General features: G+C 35.9%; 1 protein-coding gene across 2 annotated transcripts in view; it reads left to right on the forward strand.

The window, feature by feature from the left end:
- Positions 1-5714: 5714 nt before the first annotated feature.
- Positions 5715-20658, forward strand: part of GCC2 (GRIP and coiled-coil domain containing 2) — a 65932-nt gene continuing 50988 nt past the window's right edge. Inside the window, exons 1-9 of one of the 2 annotated variants that reach the window (XM_058684603.1) lie at positions 5715-5838; positions 6207-6263; positions 7239-7323; positions 8449-8516; positions 11489-11593; positions 12299-14767; positions 15452-15521; positions 18014-18114; positions 18340-18438. In XM_058684603.1, the coding sequence (XP_058540586.1) occupies positions 5833-5838; positions 6207-6263; positions 7239-7323; positions 8449-8516; positions 11489-11593; positions 12299-14767; positions 15452-15521; positions 18014-18114; positions 18340-18438 (3060 nt within the window). In that variant the 5' untranslated portion in view covers positions 5715-5832. Of the gene's footprint in view, positions 5935-6206; positions 6264-7238; positions 7324-8448; positions 8517-11488; positions 11594-12298; positions 14768-15451; positions 15522-18013; positions 18115-18339; positions 18439-20658 lie in introns of both variants that reach the window. The other variant, XM_058684602.1, reaches the window with a different exon arrangement.

The following is a 20658-nucleotide window of genomic DNA, read 5'->3' on the forward strand; positions in this document are numbered from 1 at the left end:
CTCCAATCAAAAGACATAGGGTAACAGAATGGGTAAGAAAACAAGATCCATCTATATGCTGTTTACAAGAGACCCACTATAGACCTACAGACACTTTCAGATTGAAGGTAAGGGGATGGAGAACCATCTATCATGCTAATGATCACCAAAAGAAAGCCAGAGTAGCCATACTGATATCAGACAATCTAGATTTTAAAATAAAGACTGTAAAAAGAGATGAAGAAGGGCATTATATCATAATTAAGGGGTCTATCTACCAAGAAGACCTAACAATTGTAAACATGTATTCTCCAAACATGGAAGCAACCAAATATATAAATCAGTCACAAACATAGAGAAACTCATTGATAATAATACCATAATAATAGGGGATTTCAACACCCCACTTACAGCAATGAAAAGATAATCTAAGCAAAAAATCAATGAGGAAACAATGGCTTTGAATGACACACTGCACTGGATAGACTTAACATACATATTTAGGAACATTCCATCCCAAAGCAGCAGGATACACATTCTTCTTCAGTGCACATGGAACATTCTCCAGAATAGATCACATACTGGGACACAACTCAGCCCTCAACAAGTACAAAAAGATCGGGATCATACCGTGCATATATTCAGACCACAGAGCTATGAAACTCGAAATCAACCACAAGAAAAAATTTGGAAAGATAACATACTTGGAGACCAAAGACCATCCTACTAAAGAATGAATGGACTAACCAAGAAGTTAAAGAGGAAATTAAAAAGTATATGGAAGCCAATGAAAATGATAACACCACAGCCCAAAACCTCTGGAACACAGCCAAGGTGGTCATAAGAGGGAAGTATATAGCAACCCAGGCCTTCCTAAAGAAGGAAGAAAGGTCTCAGATACACAACCTAACTTTATACCCTAAAGAGCTGGAAAAGAGCAGCAAATAAAACCCCAAAACAGCAGAAGACAGGAAATAATAAAGATTAGAACAGAGATCAATGCTATCAAAGCCAAAAACAAACAAAGAAAACCCCAGTAGAACAGATCAATGACACCAGGAGCTGGTTCTTTGAAAAAATCAACAAAATTGATAAACCCCTAGCCAGTTCGATCAATAAGAGAATATTATGGGCAATTATATGCCAATAAAATGGGCAATGTGGAAAAAATGGACAAATTCCTGGAAGCACATAAACTACCAAAACTGAAATAAGAAGAAATAGAAAATTTTTAACAGACCCATAACCAGTAAATAAATTTAATTAATAACCAAAATTCTGCTGAAAAACAAGAGTTCAGGGCAAGATGGCTTTCCAGGGCATTTCTACCAAATATTTAAAGAAGATTTGCCACCTATTCTTTTGACACTGTTCCAAAAAAATAGAAATGGAAGGGAAACTCCCAAACATATTCTATAAAGCCAGCATTACCTTAATTCCAAAATCAGACAAAGACCCCAATAAAAAGGAGAACTACAGACCAATTTCCCTGATGAACATGGATGCAAAAATCCTCAACAAGACATGAGCCAAACGGATCCAACAATACATTAAAAGAATTATTCACCAGGACCAAGTGGGATTTATACCTGGGATGAAGGGCTGGTTCACTAACCGCAAAATAATCAATGTGATACATCACATGAATAAAAGAAAGGACAAGAACCACATGATCCTCTCAATAGATGCAGAGAAAGCATTTGACAAAATACAGCATTCTTTCTTGAAAAAAAAAACCCTCAACAATGTAGGCATAGAAGGATCATACCTCAAGATCATAAAAGCCATATATGAAAGACCCAATGCTAGTATCATCCTCAATGGGGAAACACTGAGAGCTTTTCTCCTACAGTCAGGAACATGACAGGGATGTCCACTCTCGTCACCATTATTCATTATAGTATTGGAAGTCTTTGCCTCAGCAATCAAACAATACAAAGGAATAAAAGGCATCCAAATTGATGAGGAGGAAGTCAAACTTTCACTCTTCACAGGCAACATGATACTCTATATGAAAAACCCAAAAGATTCCACTAAAAACTGCTAGAACTGATCCATGAATACAGCAAAGTCGCAGGATATAAAATCAATGCACAGAAATCGGTTGCATTCCTATATACCAATAATGAACCAGCAGAAAGAGAAATCAGGGAATCAATCCCACTCATAATTGCACCAAAAACCATAAGACACCTAGGGATAAATTTAAGCAAAGAGGTGAAAAATCTATACACTGAAAACTACAGAAAGCTTATGAATGAAATTGAAGAAGACACAAAAAAATGGAAAAATATTCCATGTTCATGGATTGGAAGAACAAATATTGTTAAAATGTCAATACTACATATTCAATGCCATACCTATCAAAATAACACCAGCATCTTCACAGAGCTACAACAAACAATCCTAAAATTTGTATGGAACCAGAAAAGACCTTGAATACCCAAAGCAATCTTGAAAAAGAAAACCGAAGCAGGAGGCATCACAATCCCAGAATTCAAGCTGTACTACAAAGCTGTAATCGTCAAGACAGGATGGTACTGGAACAAAAACAGACACTCAGATCAATGGAACAGAATAGAGAACCCAGAAATGGACCCACAAATGTATGGCCAACTACTCTTTGACAAAGCAGGAAAGAATACTCAGTGGAATAAAGCAAATGCTGCTGGGAAAACTGGACAGAGACATACAGAAGAATGAACCTAGACCACTTTCTTACACTATACACAAAAATAAACTCAAAATGGATGAAAGACCTAAATGTAAGAGAGGGAAGCCATCAAAATCCTCAAGAAGACAGGCAAAACCTCTTTGACCTCAGCTGCAGCAACTTCTTATCTAACGTCTCCAGAGGCAAGGGAAACAAAAGTAAAAATGAACTATTGGGACCTCATCAAGATAAAAAGCTTCTGCACAGCAAAGGAAACAATCAGCAAAACTAAAAGACAATCAATGGAATGCGAGAAGATATCTGCAAATGACCTATCAGATAAAGGGTTAGTATCCAAAATCTATAAAGAATTTATCAAACTCAACATCAAAACCAAACCAAACCAAACAAATAATCCTGTGAAGAAATGGGCAAAAGACACGAATAGACATTTCTCCAAAGAAGACATCCAGACAACCAACAGACACATAAAAAAATGCTGAACATCACTCATTATCAGGGAAATACAAATCAAAACCACAATGAGATACTACCTGCAACAACAGATGTTGGCAAGGAAGCAGAGAAAGAGGATCTCTTTTCCACTGCTGGTAAGAATGCAAACTGTGCAGTCACTCCGGGAGACAGTATGGAGGTTCCTCAAAAAATTAAAAATAGAACTACCCTAGGATCCAGCAATTGCACTCCTAGATATTTATCCAAGGGATACAGGTATGCTGTTTTGAAGGGGCACATGCACCCCAATGTTTATAGTAGCACTAGCAACAATAGCCAAAGTATGGAAAGAGCCCAAATGTCCATCAATGGATGAATGGATAAAGAAGAGGTGGTATATATATACAATAGAGTATTACCCGGCAATCAAAAAGAATAAAATCTTGCCATTTGCAACTACATGGATGGAACTAGAGGGTATTATGCTAAGTGAAATTAGCCAATCAGAGAAAGACAAACACCATATGACTTCACTCATAAGAGGAATTTAAGATACAAAACAGATGAACATAGGGAAGGGAAGCAAAAATAATATAAAAACAAGGAGGGGGGACAAAACATAAGAAACTCTCAAATACAGAGAAAAAACTGAGAGCTACTGGAGGGGTTGTGGGTGGAGGGATGGGCTAAATGGGTAAAGTGGCATTAAGGAGGACCTTTGTTGAGATGAGTACTGGGTGTTATACATAGGGGATGAATCACTGGAATCTACTCCAGAAATCATTATAGCACTATATGCTAACTACCTTGGATGTAAATAAAAATAAAAATAATAATAATAATAACAAAATAAAAGATATTATAATACCTTCTTCAAAATTTAAAAAAGAGAGAGAGACATATAAACCAGTTGCAAAGAATGGGTGTTAATATTCTGAATCAAACAATCAAATTCTAAAAGGACTACTTTGGCCAACGTGAACATTAATTGGATATGCAATGATATTAATAATTCTGTTTTTTGTATCATAATAGTATTTGTCTACTTTTTTAAAAAAAGTATTTTACAAATACATTCAAAAATATTATAAATTAAATGATATGCTCCCTGGGATTTATTTCAAAATAATGTAGGAGACTTAAGGATATGGTAAATGTGAGTAAAAGTGAAATAAGACTAGCCATGCATTGTCAATTGTTGAGGATTGATGATGTATATCCAGGAGGGGTTAACCATATATTTGAGAGAGAAAGAGAAAGACAGAGATAAAAGGATGTGGCCATCTCCTAGGCCATGCTACCACAGTGGAACAGAGGCCCCCAATAAACAAAACCATAAACCATAACTTTTGGGCCCTCACTTAAAAGACTTAAATGCAATCAGAATGTCATCAAACAGTACACAAAATAGGACAGAGATGAAGGGGACACAACATGAACATGAGCATTTTCAGAAGTATAGTGGACTGAGGAAAATCATATTTTTAATTTCATCAGACCAAAATTTTATGTTCATAATCAAGACATGATGTTTTTTAAAAGGGAGTATTACTGTTATTATTGCACGTACAGAGTTGATAAAGGATATCAGTATTAAAACTTATGGCTAACATCACATTTAATGGTTAAAGACTGAATGCTGCTTCCCTTAGGTCAGATCAAGGCAAGAATGTACACTGGGAACATTCCTTGTGGGATGGGGAAGCACCAACAAACAACCCATTAGTTCCACATAAGGTGTTGTCTCTCACCATCTCTGTTCCTCCATCTTGGCCCTGAGAGAGGCCGTCTCTCTTGCTTCCCACATCAGCAAGGGTTCAAAGCCCCCTTGGACAAAAGCTCCCCTGGGAACCTCCTCACAGCCTTGAGAGCCAAAAAATGCCTGCTTCGGGAGGCCCCATCCTTGGCTCCATCAGCTCCCGAGAGAACTCACAGGGCACCCTGCTGGACGGCATCTGCCTAAGAATCCTCTAGAAAACAGCTATCTGACAGGCATCTGAGGCTTTCCATAAAGAGTAAGGTAACTGACCTGGCGCCTGGGTGGCTCAGTCGGTTAAGGGACCAACTTTGGCTCAGGTCATGATCTCACGGTTTATGAATTCGAGACCTACCTCAGGCTCTGTGCTGACAGCTCAGAGCCTGTAGCCTGCTTCCAATTCTGTCTCCCTCTCTCTGCTCCTCCCCTGCTTGTGCTCTGTCTCTGTCTCTCAAAAATAAACGTTAAAAAAAAAATTTTTTTTTGAAGAGTAAGGTAACTGGCCTTTTGGGGGTACCTGACCCTCAATACAGTACTCCCATCAGCCTAACAGCATTTTAAGGTATGGAAAACGAGGGTCTCAGGGGTGATTTGCCCAATTCTCACATTTACTAAAACATAGCAGTGGCAGGATTCAAACCTACCAGGGTTTGTAACACCCAATACCAGGGTTTGTCCCCCCGCCCACCGGAACGTGCAGAAGCCTCCCCCACCCCGGGTTAGGCCAGGGAGTCGGGCGGAGCTGGCAGTTGGCGGGTCAGGGCGCGCGCAGGGACCCGCCTCCCGGAGGAGAAGCGGAAGCGGAAGCGCCATTAGACGGTAGCCATGGAGACGCGGGGGGTGGCGGGCAGCCACGGAGAAGCGCGACCTTTAACCTGCAGCCGAGGGTACGTCAGAGGCTACAGCAGACGGAAGTGCGGAGTCGGCGGCGGCTGGGCTGTGGGGTTGCGGGGCAGCGGGGCTGCGTGGCCACAGCAGGCCGGCTGCCATGGAGGTAACGCTGCTCGGGCGACCGGACTGGGACCGGGGCCCACCATCTCCCCGCGGGGCCTTCCCGAGCCGCGGTTTGAGACACGGGGATGGGTGCCGTGTGAGTTCTTGGCAGCCTTCGCTTTGCCCCCCGCAGCCCTGCGCTGCTCCGGTCTCTGCCCCTACTGCCCCAAACTCAGTCCCTAGATTACCTGGCTCCTTAGAGCCAGATTGTATATGATTTGCCACAGCGACAGACCCCCACCTTCCCTAACTCACATAGGAGTTTCCTACACTTGATTCCACGGAGAGGCTTTACCTGTAAAGGTTCCAGCGTTCTATCTGAGATTAGGAGAAGAGTTCTTGATACGTGGGTTTGATTTTGTTTTGCAGGATCCTGTTCAAGATGGGGTGGCTTCACCAGCCACCTCTGGGACCGGGAAATCTAAGGTGAAGAGAATACAGTACTTGACTAGCCAATTCACTGAAGAGTGGAAGGGTGATGAATGGAAAACTTTGGTATGGGTAGGAGGGTGGCCTATTTAAAAGAAACCCTTCCCCAAGGGCTCTTAACCAATCTGTTATCTTTTTTTTTTTTTTTTTTTTTTTTTAAGTTTCATGGTGTGAAAGGAATGGACCTTGTTTACTTCCTGGTCCCGGTTAGCACGGCTGAGAGATTCTGCAATTTTTCAAACATTAATCAATGAGGATTTATATAGTGTAGTGGAAAGAGCAGTGACATTAAGTAGGAGTCAACGGACTCAATTCTGTAGGTTACTACTACAGTATGAAAAAAAGGTTGAATTAGGTAATTTTTACGGTCTGGTACAACGTTTAACATTCCATGATTCTAAAAAGATAGTGGTTTATTGCTTGCATACTAAGTTTTCAGTACTTCCCTGAACAGTTACTTCATCATTTAAGCTTCATGGTAACCATGAGACAAGTACTTTTTTTATCCCAATTTTACAGATGAGAAAACTGAGCCCAGAGGTTAAGTAATTTCCCTGATTTCTTAAAAAGACTAAATGCACCCTGATTTGTCTTGTTGCTATATTTATGCTTACATATTTTCAGGTAGCCAAAGACACTTCAGCCTTGAATAATTTTACAGCTCCAAGGAACGTTAAGTAGAATTAGTCCCAGTCCCCTAATTTTACAATTAAATCAAAACCCAGAAAGTATCTTAACCTAAACAAGAATTTATGTGAGTAAGAGGATATGTGCTGTTTTTTATATTTCATAGCAGTCCCCTAACTGGTATTTATTGAGTTGAAGTTGCAGTTGCTACTTTTAAAAAATATGGTTTGGTTGACATGAAGATTTATTCAGTAGGATGTTTTTAAGAAGATATTATATTTCTTTTTTTGTGGTCTAAAAGGAACATGAGTTATAACAAATTAGTAATATCATTACATCTTTCAGCTGGAAACCTTGCCCAAGGAAGATCTTATCAAGTTTGCCAAGAAGCAGATGATGCTAATACAGAAAGCTAAAGCCCGATGTGCAGGTATTGAGTTGAAAATACTCATCTTTACCACAATCTCATTGAATCATGATTTAAAATACTAGGTTTTTAGTTGTATATTGGCTTATTTTGTTTACCAGTGAATCCAATAAAATCTTACTCAGTGTGAAATCTATTATTATTTAACATTCTAACCATTTACCTGTGATTTTTTTTTTTTTTACCATTACACATCTCTAAACGGCAGTTATTTTTGAACTATTAAAATAATTTAAATAATAAAATAATAAAAGTCAAGAGGATCTTAAAGAAAAATTTGGTTAAAATTAAGCATTCTTTTGGATTTGGATTGTATATTGATCTAGATAAATCACTTTTTTCTAGGGTAGTCAGTTGAAATGTCAGAGATAGAAGATTGTGAGCCCAAAGAAGTAAAAAGAGGCCTCAAGTAAAGTAATAAAATATTTCCATTCCTGGAATGTTGAAGTATATTTGTTGAAGTTGATTGATTGCCTGTTCAACTTTATATTCCTAAAGAATGTAGATATTAGTATTCTTTTCAATATGTGCAGTGAGGTCATGAATTTCCAATGACTTAACAAATGTTAATTGCTACAAGCCAAGATTTATTTTCTACTAGAAAAGGTCGCATTGTGTTTAGGGAGATTGGGCCAGTTTGTGATAAAGAGAGTAATAAATATATTTGGAAAGGTGTTCTAGGCTCCAGACCTGGACATGAGTTGATGAAATAGGTTAGTATTTATGCTTAATATAAGGTTAATTATTGCTTTAAGATTATACAGTATGAAGTTATTTACAGCTAAAATACTATAATGTCTCAGATTTGCATCAAAAATATCAAGATAGGTAAGAAAAAAGGAAAAATACAGGTCAGGATGAAACAAGAGTCCATGTAATTATTGCTAAATTAAGGTGATGGGTGTATTAATCATACTATCCTTTCTACTTTTCTTATTTGTCTGGAATTTTCCATAAGAAAAAAGGAAAATAAAAGGTAATATGGGGTGAAATTAGTACTTTCTCAAAATATCTGCTGCTTTATTCTAATTTATAGTGTCTTTTTTTTTTTTTCTTAATGTACTTACCACTTTAGACAATAATTATTCTCTTCATTTCTGAACTGGAATTTTTTTAATAATTATTTAGAATTGGAGAAAGAAATTGAGGAATTCAAAACAAAACCTGTTGCTGGAGGAACTGGCGATATTATTAAGGTAATGCAAAAGTTGCAAATATTGCTTTAATTTTTATTTATTTACTTAGAGGAAATGTGTAATAACAAATCAAATTTCCTTTAAAGCTGTCAATGTGCCAGAGCCCTGTCTGGCTTTTGCCTCTGTTTTTCCACTTCCTCTCTGCCCTTGGTTAAGTTTTTTACCTCTCTTTCTGTGTGAAATGAGTGGTACTCTCTTCTCTTTTCCATCGCACACACTCTGTAATTAAGGCGCTGCCTTAATCTCAGCCCTGCTCTTCCCTCTCCCCCTCAGAAAACCCGTGCTCAGGAATTTGATGGTGATTTTTAGGCCAATGGATGCATAAAATCTATAAATAGATATGTATGCCTGGATGTGATTACTGACCCACATCTCACAGTTGAATCTCTAGCTGTTTGGGGAAAGATTTAAATATTCACCCATTTCTCTTGTCTTTTCTTTTTGTTTAGCATGGCCAAATCCCTTTTACTGGACAACCAGTGACAGCACTGTTTTTCAGACCTTTTAACTTTAGAGACTCTTCAGTTTTCCTGTTTCCTTTATCCTGTACATGTGTCAGCCACCAGTGATCTATAGTTCCTTCAGGATAATGCTGCAGTTTATCAGTACACTTTCTCTTCCCTAACCCGGCTCTCTCTTCTCTTTTTGTTTTATATGCTCTTGCCAGATCACAGGGTATTGTTTTTATCTTGTTTATCTGTTGACGAACCTGAATTGCTTATTCTTACTTACAGGCCCCTAATGCTAACTAAATGTACCCTCCCCACCCATTTGGTCTAATCTTTAGAGTTTCTTTTGTTTCTCAAAGCTTTGTAATGTTTTTTTCCATGCTCTTCTAAATTTTCTAAATTTCTAGTAGTCATCTTATTTCTGGTAGTTATCTTCTAGCACATTGGGATACATCTAAAGTTTTATTCAAAGCTGATGTATTTGACTTTCATTTTTAGAAGAGGAATAATCATATTTTCCATGTCAAAATTTGAAGGTATATGAAGTTATATGCTGCTTCCAAATGCAAGGGGAGGTGAAATTGTATGTTAAGATAATGAAATTTCTAGTACATGTCACTCTTGTTATTATCTCTGCTGGAATCAAGTCTGTATTTCCTAAGAAATAACTGTGCATCTGTGCCTCTAATCTTCAAGATTTTTTATAGCTATTTTCAGTTAATGACCTGTATATATCCCCTAAAATCAGTGAATGTATTTAGGATTGCCCTGATAATTTACCAATCAGAAGTTTATATTGCAATATTCTATGTAATGTGAAAAAGCTAATTTTAAAACTAAAATTGTTTTAACCAAAGTAATCTGTGCACATAATTTACAAATAATGCTAATAACTAAATAACTTATTAAAACACTAATACTTCTAGAAATTACTTCTGTATTTCTAAATAATACAGTTACACTGCTATTCCTTGATTTATCCATTTTAGACATTTAGCTATTAACTTGCTGTTAACAGCATATGAAAATTTTGCTATCTTTCCCAATAACTCCTACTTTCCATTGATCAGATAGATCAGATCATCTTTACTGTTTTTTCCTGGACCCCCCCCACCCCACCCCTTCTAAAGCCTTCTGTCCTGCATTAATTTGTTCTGGTTGTTCTCTAGGTCTGCCGCCCAGTTTTCCTGGAAATGGCCTTGTGCCATGATCCTGTGAATTTTTACACTGCTTTTCTGTATTGGCCCCCCATTTGCTAAGTGACATGTTATTCACTTTGGTGGTTAACCTCATCTTCATAGAGTATGCCCTTCTGTAGCATCCTAAGAAGGGATGTATGGGAGGAAAATGTCATCCCATATTTTAAAATGGCTTTATTCTACCTGTGTTTGAATAATAGCTATAACTTGATATAGAACTGTAAATTTTCTACATCTGTTGTTTGGTTTGTTTTTATTACTTTACGTAAGTTCAGAAGTAGACAGATATAGGGTGATAGTAGACTAATTTATTTAAGATTTTAACATTTTTATAGATTTTAAACATTTAGGTTTAACTTAATCTGGATTCGTGATGAATTGGATTTGTGATTTTCCTGTTTGTAAAGTCTTTCGATATTTGTATCACGTTATGCAAATTTTGTAGAATAACGGAATCTGCTTCTTATTTTGTCTGAACAAGTTCATATGTAATTGGGATAATCTGTTCTTTGAAAATTTGATAGAATTCACCTATAAAACTATTCCTTCTGTTACCTTAGGTGGACAGTTTTTAAACCACTAGTTTAATTTTTAAATTGTTACAGTATTAGGCTTTTTAATTTTTTTTTCTTGAGTTAATAAAGCTATATTTTTATTCCTTTCATTTCAGTTTTTAATGTTATTGCCAAATAATTGTTCATAATATTCTCTTTAGCTGTTTAATCTCTGATTTATATGTAGATATGTGTCCTTTTTATTTTTATTGTTGTGACTTCTGTCTTCTCTTGATCAGTCTTGGTAGAAGTTTTACTTACTCTTGTTGATCTAGTTTCCATTTCATTTACTTTCTATCCTGTTAAATTTCTGCAGAGAACAAACCCGTCTCTGAGGAAGATGGGACAGGGGTGATTTCTTGCCTTTTATTCTCATCCTCCCTATTCAGATTGTCAACCAATCCCCAGTTTTTGAATCCCACACATTATACTTCCCTCAACAATATCTAGGGCCTCCAATTTCTGGACATTTAATTTACTAGAGTATTTGCCAGCTTCTCGTGTGTTTCCCTGTGAAGACACTGTAAGTTTTACTTTTCTTCCTCTTTCTAATTCAGTTCCTCCTCCACTTTTCAGTTTTTCAAAAATATGGTGAAATTTCCCATAGTCCTTATTTATTTTCTCCTTTTCTCTTTGTTCTTACGTATAGACCTTTTTAAGTCTTTTATTCTTACTTCAGTGTGGTTTGGATATGGTGAAGAAAAAATTACGCATGTGTTCAATCCACCATTTTTAACCTCTGGCAAACAAATCACCCTGCTCCAAAACAGGCATTGACTGAACGTCTGGATGCTCTTCTTCTGGAAAAAGCAGAGAGTGAGCAACAGTGTCTTTACCTGAAGAAAGAAAATATTAAAATGAAGCAAGAGGTTGAGGTAAGGCAACAATTTAATGTTTGGTTTTTTTATTTTATTTACTATAGTCATGAACTTTAGAGCTAAAATCTTAACAAGCATGTGATTTGATGACTTTAATAATTTACAACAACAAATTAATATCTAAAAAAGAAAAACAACTGAAATCCCCCATCTACATAGAGATAGAACTAGCATTTAGTTTTTGCATTTCTTAATCCTCTTTATTGCTGTAATGTTACTCTTTAATGAGAATTATTAAAAATTACTTGTTTTGTGAAAAAGTACTTGTTTAAGTAAGTTGACTCTCACACATACTCTAAATGAATCATTGTTCAGTTCTGGAATAGTCAATTGCCTATTGGGTCTGGGCTAATTTTCCCCAAAAGTCCCCTATTGTTCAACTCAGGAGATAACTCATTAAAACTTTGTGACTCAATATAACTTCCGTAATTTATCCCTTTTTAAAAGGAAATTAAATCCAGAGATTTCTTAGATTTTAGTTATTACCCTGAATAACACATTTAGTACTGCAACGTGCAGTATGATACTTAAGGTAGTTGCAGCCTGAGCAGAATTCTTGGGGAGTCTCAGTGTCATATTGGTCTATGTACATTTTTGCTCATTTCCTTTTCTCTCCAGTTAGCCTGTGGCTAATATTTTTCCTGAAGGCAGGCATTTCTTTTGTCTTAATTAGGTATTTTTGTGTGCTGATTTTTATAATAGGATTCTATTACTAAGATGGAAGATGTGCACAAGGAGTTTGAACAATCACAAGGAAACTATGTGAAAGAAATTGAAAATCTGAAAAATGAATTAATGGCAGTACATTCCAAACACAGTGAAGATAAAGCTAGCTTGCAAAAGGAACTGGAAGAAGCAACAAAAAAACAATTAGAACTTTCCGAACAACTTAAATTTCAGGGTAACTGTGAAGATAATGTTAAAAAATTACAAGAGGAGATTCAGAACATCAAGCCAGTCTTTGAGGAACAAATTTTATATCTGCAAAAACAATTAAGCACTGCCACAAATGAAAAGGAGCAAGAAATTACGCATCTCCAAGAAGTCATTGAGGCTAATTCCCAGCGTTACCAAAAAGATATTAATAGTTTGCAAGAAGAGCTTTTGCAGTTGAAAGTTGCACACCAAGAAGAGGTGAAAGATTTGATGTGCCAAATAGAAGCATCTGCAAAAGAGCGGGAAGCAGAAATGAGTAATTTAAACCAGCTAAAGGAGAATTTAGTCAGACAATGTGAAGCAAGTGTGAAGAACATTCAGGAGAAATATGAATGTGAATTAGAAAACTTAGAGAATGCGCCAGATGCAAACCATGAAAATCAGATGTGTCCTATGCTCTTACAAGAAGAAGCTTTTGTAGAACAAGTAGTAAATGAAAAAATCAAACACTTAGAAAACACCTTAAAAGAATTGGAGTCTCAACATAGTATCTTAAAAGATGAGGTAACTTACATGAATAATCTTAAATTAAAACTTGAACTTGATGCACAACATATAAAGGATGAATTTTTTCATGAACGGGAAGACTTAGAGTTTAAAATTAATGAATTATTGCTAGCTAAAGAAGAACAGAGCTGTGTAATTGAAAAATTAAAATCTGAACTAGAAGATTCAAACAAACAATTTTGCTGTATTGTAGAACAACATAACAAAGAAGTACAGAGTCTTAAGGAACAGCATCAAAAAGAAATATCAGAACTAACTGAGACATTTTTGTCAGGTTCAGAAAAAGAAAAATTAACACTAATGTTTGAAATACAAGGTCTAAAGGAGCAGTGTGAAAACCTACAGCAAGAAAAGCAAGAAGCAATTTTAAATTATGAGAGTCTGAGGGAGATTATGGAGATCTTACAAACAGAACTGGGGGAATCCGCTGGGAAAATAAGTCAAGAGTTTGAATCAATGAAGCAACAGCAAGCATCTGATGTTAACGAACTTCAGCAGAAGCTCAGAACTGCCTTTAATGAAAAAGATGCTCTTCTTGAAACTGTGAATCGTCTCCAGAGAGAAAATGAAAAGTTGTCCCAACAAGAATTAGTGTCAGAACTTGAAAATACCATAAAAAGTCTTCAAGAAAAGAATGAAGTGTGTTTAGTTAGTCTCAGTCAGAGAGATACCATGTTACAAGAACTTGAAGCAAAGATAAGTTCCCTCACTGAGGAAAAAAATGATTTCATAAGTAAAATAAAAACTTCTCATGAAGAGATGGATAATCTCCATAAAAAATGTGAAAGGGAAGAAAGATTGATTGTAGAACTTAGGGGAAAAGTAGAGCAAACTAGCCACTGCAACAGTGAACTGGAACAAAAGGTAAATGAATTAAGAGGAGAACTAGAAGAAACTTTAAAGGAAAAGGATCAAAATAACCAAAAATTAGAAAAACTTATGGTTCAATTAAAAACTGTCTCTGAGGACCAGGAAGCACTATCATCTGAAGTTAAGTCTCTTTATGAGGAAAATAATAGATTAAGTTCAGAAAAGAACCAGTTGAATAGGGATTTGGAAGTTCTCCTGTCCCAAAAAGAAGATGTTATGCTTAAGGAACACATTTCTGAATTAGAAAAGAAACTTCAGGTAACAATTACAGAACGAGATAATTTAAGTACACTGTTTGAAAATGAGCAGGTTCAGAAGTTATTTGTCAAAACTCAGTTATATGGTTTCCTGAAGCAGATGGAGTCAAAAGTTTCAGAAGAAGATGAAGAGCAAGATGTTGTAAATATCCTACAAGCTGTAGGTGAATCCTTAGCTAAAATCAATGAGGAAAAACACAACTTGATATTTCAGTATGATGAAAGGGTAGCAGAGTTAGAAAAAAAGATTAAGTGCCTTCAAGAAGAGAATGCAGTTCAGCATGAAGAGCTTCAGTCTCTACTAAGAGACCATGAACAAGAGAAAGTTCTCTTAAGGAAAGAATTAGAAGAAACCCTGTCGCATAAAGAGGCCTTGCAGTCTGATCTTCTAGAAATGAAGAATGCTAATGAAAAAACAAGGCTTGAAAATCAGAATCTTTTAAGTCAAGTTGAAGAAGCCTCTCAAAACTTACATAGCAAAAATAAAACCCAAAATGAAAAAGAACAGTCTTTTCTAAGGGAGCTTGAAAACCTGAGGCTATCGCAGGAACAAAAAGAAGCTGAATTGCAGGACGTGAGAGCAGAGTTGTTGTTATTAAAGGTACTATTATTTCAATTTTATTAATTTAAATTCTTAGTTCTAGTACTAGACTAGAACATACATACATTAAATTTTTACACTTTTAAGTCAGAAGTAAATTGTTTTCTGAAAAGTACATTAAACATTTTCATGTTACATATTCTGTATCCATATTGGTCACTTTTTGGTTTTAGATCATTTTAGAATCTTGATCTGGCATAAGATTAAATGATTAAGGGGTTAAATGTCTTGGTCAAAATTGCATAACTAGTCAACACCAAAACTACAACATGAAAAAACTAGAATTTCATTCTGGTGTGATATACATTTTACCTTTCTTAAAGAGCACTATTGAGCAGAAAAGTGGGCTATTGTGGTATTTAACTTTAGCCAAAATTTTAGATTTTTGTCCAAAATTTGTGAAAGTATGATAAACTATAATCATTTAATCTTTTCTTTATTGCATTATGTGTTTGGTATGTGTCAGGTTGTTCATCTTGGCCTTGGATACTACTGTTTTTTTACAGTAAATTCTATATGCATAAGGTCAGTATTGGTCTATCAAGGTAAGAAAAAGACTGCTCATCAAATTGCTTTTTGTGTGAATTTTCTTTAATGAGGATTTTCTCATGCTTGATATGATGGCCAGTTAGTTCATCATGGGAAATGAAGTGATTTTCTTTTTGTTTTTCCTACAAAATCTAGGATTCCTTAGAGAAATCACCTGTAGAAAATGATCAACCTTCTTTAGTAAAAGAGTTGGAAGAAAAAATAGGTAAGTATGGTTTTGTATATGTTGTCACAATGAATTACACAGATTCTTCTAGAGTTGGAATACATTGAGAAATGTAGCTGATTAATGAGTTGTTAAATCATAATAACTAGCTGTCTCTAATGCCCCCATTTTTGCTTCTCTGCCATCTGTTTGCCTTCCTTTCCAAAATTACCACTCTCTTGTTTAATTGTTTAATCTAAAGGACTGATGTGATTCCATTTATAAATGGTTCCATGATGGTTTGGGGATTTTTCATTTATTTAGCAAAGTTTATTTGAATGCCTAGCTAGATAGGCACTAGTAATAGCAAGTGATTAAAATACAGACCATGTCCTCAAAGAGCCAAGTGCCAGAGGGGCTGTTCTTGTAGTAGTTTGAAGTGTCGACAAGGTGTAATGCTGGAAGTACAGGAAGGCATGATCAGCTGTCTGCCTTCAGGTAGGAAAAACATCACAGAATAGGCTATACTTTTGTGTTGAAGAATGAGAAATTTGACATGAGAAGAAAGGTATTCTGGCAGGAGAGAACGGCAGGTGTGTGAATATCAACATACATAACATCAAGGAGCATACCAAGAAGTTCCTAGAGAGGCAGGAGTATGACCACAAAAGCACTAGAATGTGTGCAAAGAAGTTGAGACTTTGTCCTATACACATCTTTGTCATAGTAACATTATGGAGTAGCTATTTTATTCCCATTTAAAAATAAGAGACAAATACTTAGAAGTGTTAAGTAATGTGCCCATAAATCTTCAGTTTAGTGTCTAGTTAGTCTAGTGAGGGAGAGGTAGCAGGGGAAGCTGGAAGATTTTTAAATGAATGCTAGTTTTCTTATAGTGGATGACTGGAACAAGTGGGGTTAAAAATGAGATTAGGAACTCGGTTTGAGACAAATTTAACACCTCAGATGGTGATGTCAGGTAGACTACTAAATATGCAAATCTGGAGTTATGGGGAGGGAGCTAGATCCGAGGTAAAAAGTTGTAGTTAACCGAACAGTTAAAAGCCATGAGATGGAGATCACCAAGGAAGTGAATGTAGAAAAAATATGAAGACCAGAGACCATTCTCTGTCATTTAAAAGTCTGAAAGATGGGAATAGCACAGGAGATTGGGAAGGAGCAGCCAGTGAGTTGGGAAAACCCAGAACATAAAATGTGTTGGAAATTAAGATCGATGAAGTGCAAGTAACAGAAGTGTTTAAAGAGGGAAAAAATATTTAACCATGGCAAATGCTAGAATAGGTAAAGTAACATCAGTACAAAGAACTAACCATTGGATTAAGCAAACTAGAGGGCATTGGTAACTTGATAACCTTTTCTGTGATATGCTAAAGCCAGAGCCTGAATGAAATATGTTCAAAAAAAAAAAAAAAGAGAGAAATTTGAGAGCATGTGTATACATGCTTACAAAGGGCTTTGCTTATAAAAGAGATGAGACAGTATCCAGAGGGGAAGTGTGGTGGTTTGCCTTTTTTTGTTTGTGTGCAGTTTCAGCAATCCTTTTATGACCTTTCCCATCCTCTTTGGTGCTTCCACTGGGGCACCTGGGTGGCTCGAGTCAGTTGAGTGGCCAACTCTTGATTTCAGCTCAGGTCATGATCTCACGTGTTCATGAGTTCGAGCCCTGCATCGGGCTCCATGCCGACAGTACAGAGCCTGCTTAGGATTCTCTTTCTCTCCCTCTCTCTCTGCCCCTCCCCACTCTCTCTCTCTCTCTTTCAGAATAAATAAATAAACTTTAAAAAAAAAAAGGAAAGAAAGAAAAAAAGAAAACTCCATTAGAGAGGGGGATTTGCTGCACAAGAAAGAGGGAGCTTTGCTGCACTGATTCTTGAGTGCATGAGAGGTGTAGGATGAAATGCAAAAGTGGAACAATTGGCCAGTGCTGCACAAACACATAGACAAAATAATCACCTGTAGCAGCAGAGAAAGGCAGAGTCTGTGAGCACAGGTGCATCTGGATTAATGAGCGAGGACAGAAATTCAGATAACTTAAGCAGAGATATCAAGAAATAAGATCTGGAACACAGGAGCTGAAATAGAGGAAATGGCTAAAGATGTTAAGGAAGAGATCAGGATTGGAGTGTGTCTACAGAGCAAAAGTATTTAACTGTATCTGATATTTCCCCATATGATCCTGATTTGCAAATTGCCGCCTAAAATCCTACCATAGTTGAGTTTCTAGGAAATCTTCTAACATTAAAGGAGCACTAATAGCCTCTCCAATTCCTAGACACTTATGAAATGAGTAGGCTATTTTGACAGTTGGAAGGAAATGGACATTTATACCATTGTTTCCCTTGCTTAGGTAATGACTAAACTTTCACTTAAACAGATAGATACTAATATTTTTGCTACTTATTACTTTTAATTACAGATTACAGATTTTGTGTTCCAGATTAAAGGTCAATTGCTAAGGCTAAAACAAGTAAATGATTTGGATTTTTTCCTTTTAAGTTCATATATATAATCCTTTCATTTTGTGTTTTTAGGATATCTGGAAAAAGAATCCAAAGAGAAAGAGGAAAAAATAAATAAGATAAAACTAGTTGCTGTGAAGGCAAAAAAAGAACTAGATTCTAGCAAAAGAGAGGTAAGGTGACTTAAAAATACAAGATTCAATAATCTTACATATTAGAAAATCTAGTTTTTCTGTCCATAAAAAAGTTTTTAGGGGCGCCTGCCTGGCTCAGTCGGTAGAGCACATGACTCTTGATCTCAGCATCGTGAGTTCAAGCCCCACATTGGGTGTAGAGATTACTTAAAAATAAAATCTTTAAAAAACAAAACAAAACTTTTTATCATATATTTAAAATAGGCCCAGACTCTACGGGAAGAGCTTGAATCTGTTCGATCAGAAAAGGATCAGTTGTCTACTTCCATGAGAGATCTCATTCAAGGAGCAGAAAGCTATAAGGTAAAAATAGTTATTTTAATAGCAAGTTATATTTGTAACTTCTAAGTTAAGGAATGTACTAGAAATGTAAAACTTGTCCATAAGACAGTCACCTTGTATTTTTTAGTAAATTTGTTTCTATTTTTTTGTGTAATGTCATAGCATCCTAGTATCAAGATTTTAAGTGTCTGAGATTTAAAGTACCTTAGGGGCGCCTGGGTGGCGCAGTCGGTTAAGCGTCCGACTTCAGCCAGGTCACGATCTCGCGGTCCGTGAGTTCGAGCCCCGCGTCAGGCTCTGGGCTGATGGCTCAGAGCCTGGAGCCTGTTTCAGATTCTGTGTCTCCCTCTCTCTCTGCCCCTTCCCCGTTCATGCTCTGTCTCTCTCTGTCCCAAAAATAAATAAAAAAAAAAAAAAAAAAAAAAAAAACGTTGAAAAAAATAAAGTACCTTCAAGCTATTGTTTTTTAAAACCAAAATTCAGTCTTGGGATTTCCTAATAAAATCAGTAACAAAAAAGATGACTATTATTACTGTTATTATTTTATATTCTGGCCAAGTGAATAAACTTGAAAAACAACAGGTTTAAAAGGAAAGTAAAAGCATTATTTGGAGGTAATATGCTTATCAACCTAACATGAGAATATTATAAAAAAATTTAAAATTAAAATAAGAGAGTGCAACAAAATCCCTGAATGTAAGATAAATACCATTACATTCTTGTATGTATTAATTCAGCAAATATTTATACAGTCAGAGTGAGTACTGAGTACTAGGGAGATGTAGTCCACCAAATAGGCTAAATTCCTGCCCTCTAAGGACTTAAATTCTAATGGCAATAACAGAGAAGTAGACAAAAAAAATTTAAGAAACTTACAGTGTATAACAATAAAAGAGGATGGTATCAACAAGAGAGTGAGCCAAGTGGGATTGATTGAAAGAAGAAAATTCCATAGAAGCCAAAAAATAAAATTTCAGGAAGAACTTTAATGAGAAAATTCGGCACTTCATGAAGAAAACTGCAAAACATATATATAGCAACTATTATTATTTGATATACTTGTTTTCGGGTTGGTTTACATGTTCTGAAACAATTTCACTAAAAATTTATCTATTTTGGTTAGGCAATCTTGACAATTATTTTAAGTTTCAAATGGGAAATAAGCTCACAAGAATAGTTAATACTTTTTAAAGTGAAAAAAGAAAAGCATCTTGCTCTAGCAGGTGTGAAATTTATTACAAAACCATAATAATGTGATACAGTTCTGATATAAAAATAAGACATTAATTTAACAGAAGACAGAGACCTCTGCATAACAACAAACACTTCTAGGCCAGCCTCTTTTCTAAGCACTTTACATATCTTATCACACTTAATTCTAAAAAAAAAAATTTTTTTAGTAAAAAAAACCAAAAAAACAAGAAACATATAATTAACATTGCCGCTATCACAGAGCAAGTAACAGAATAAAGCCCAAGTTTGGATTCAGGAAGTCTGGTTCCAGATCTGTTCTATTACCAACTAAGCTAGATTGTATACTAGCCCAGTAAGATTTGAAAACATTGAAACCAACAAAGAAGGAATTAGGTAACTACTTCAGAATAATTTAGTTAGATTTTTACTTTACTCCCACACACCAAAATAAATTCTAGGTGGATTTAAAGAGTTTTGTCAAAAGTGAAAAGGATTTTTTAAAACCTGTTATAAAACAATCATTTTACTGCTGGATATGAGATATGTTTCTAAACTTAAAAGCAATTGAATTTACAAAGGAAAAGATAGACTGAACTATATAAAATAAAAAATTAACATGAAAATATGACAAGGGATTAATATCCTTAATATATAAAGGTATTTGACACATCCATTTTTTTAAAACACTTATTTGAAATTTAAATATAGGGTCATTTGTCTTTTATGAGCCATTAGCAGCTTGCTTCTTTACATTTTAATCTAATTTATTAATTTTTATCAATGGGTAGACCAGGTATGCCAATTTCTTTGTTTAAACTATAGAGATGCCTGGGTGGTTTAGTCGGTGAAGCATCCAACTTTGTTTCAGGTCATGATCTCACGGTTCATGAGTTCGAGCCCTGCATTGGGCTCTGTGCTGACAGTTCAGAGCCTGGAGCCTGCTTTGGATTCTGTGTCTCCCTTTCTCTCTGCCCCTCCCCTACTCACACTCTGTTGCTCTCTCTCAAAAAATAAGCAAACATTAAAAAAAAATTTTTAATGTACATT

The sequence above is a fragment of the Neofelis nebulosa genome, chromosome 9, assembly GCF_028018385.1.
Source record: "Neofelis nebulosa isolate mNeoNeb1 chromosome 9, mNeoNeb1.pri, whole genome shotgun sequence".
Classification (NCBI taxonomy): domain Eukaryota; kingdom Metazoa; phylum Chordata; class Mammalia; order Carnivora; family Felidae; genus Neofelis; species Neofelis nebulosa.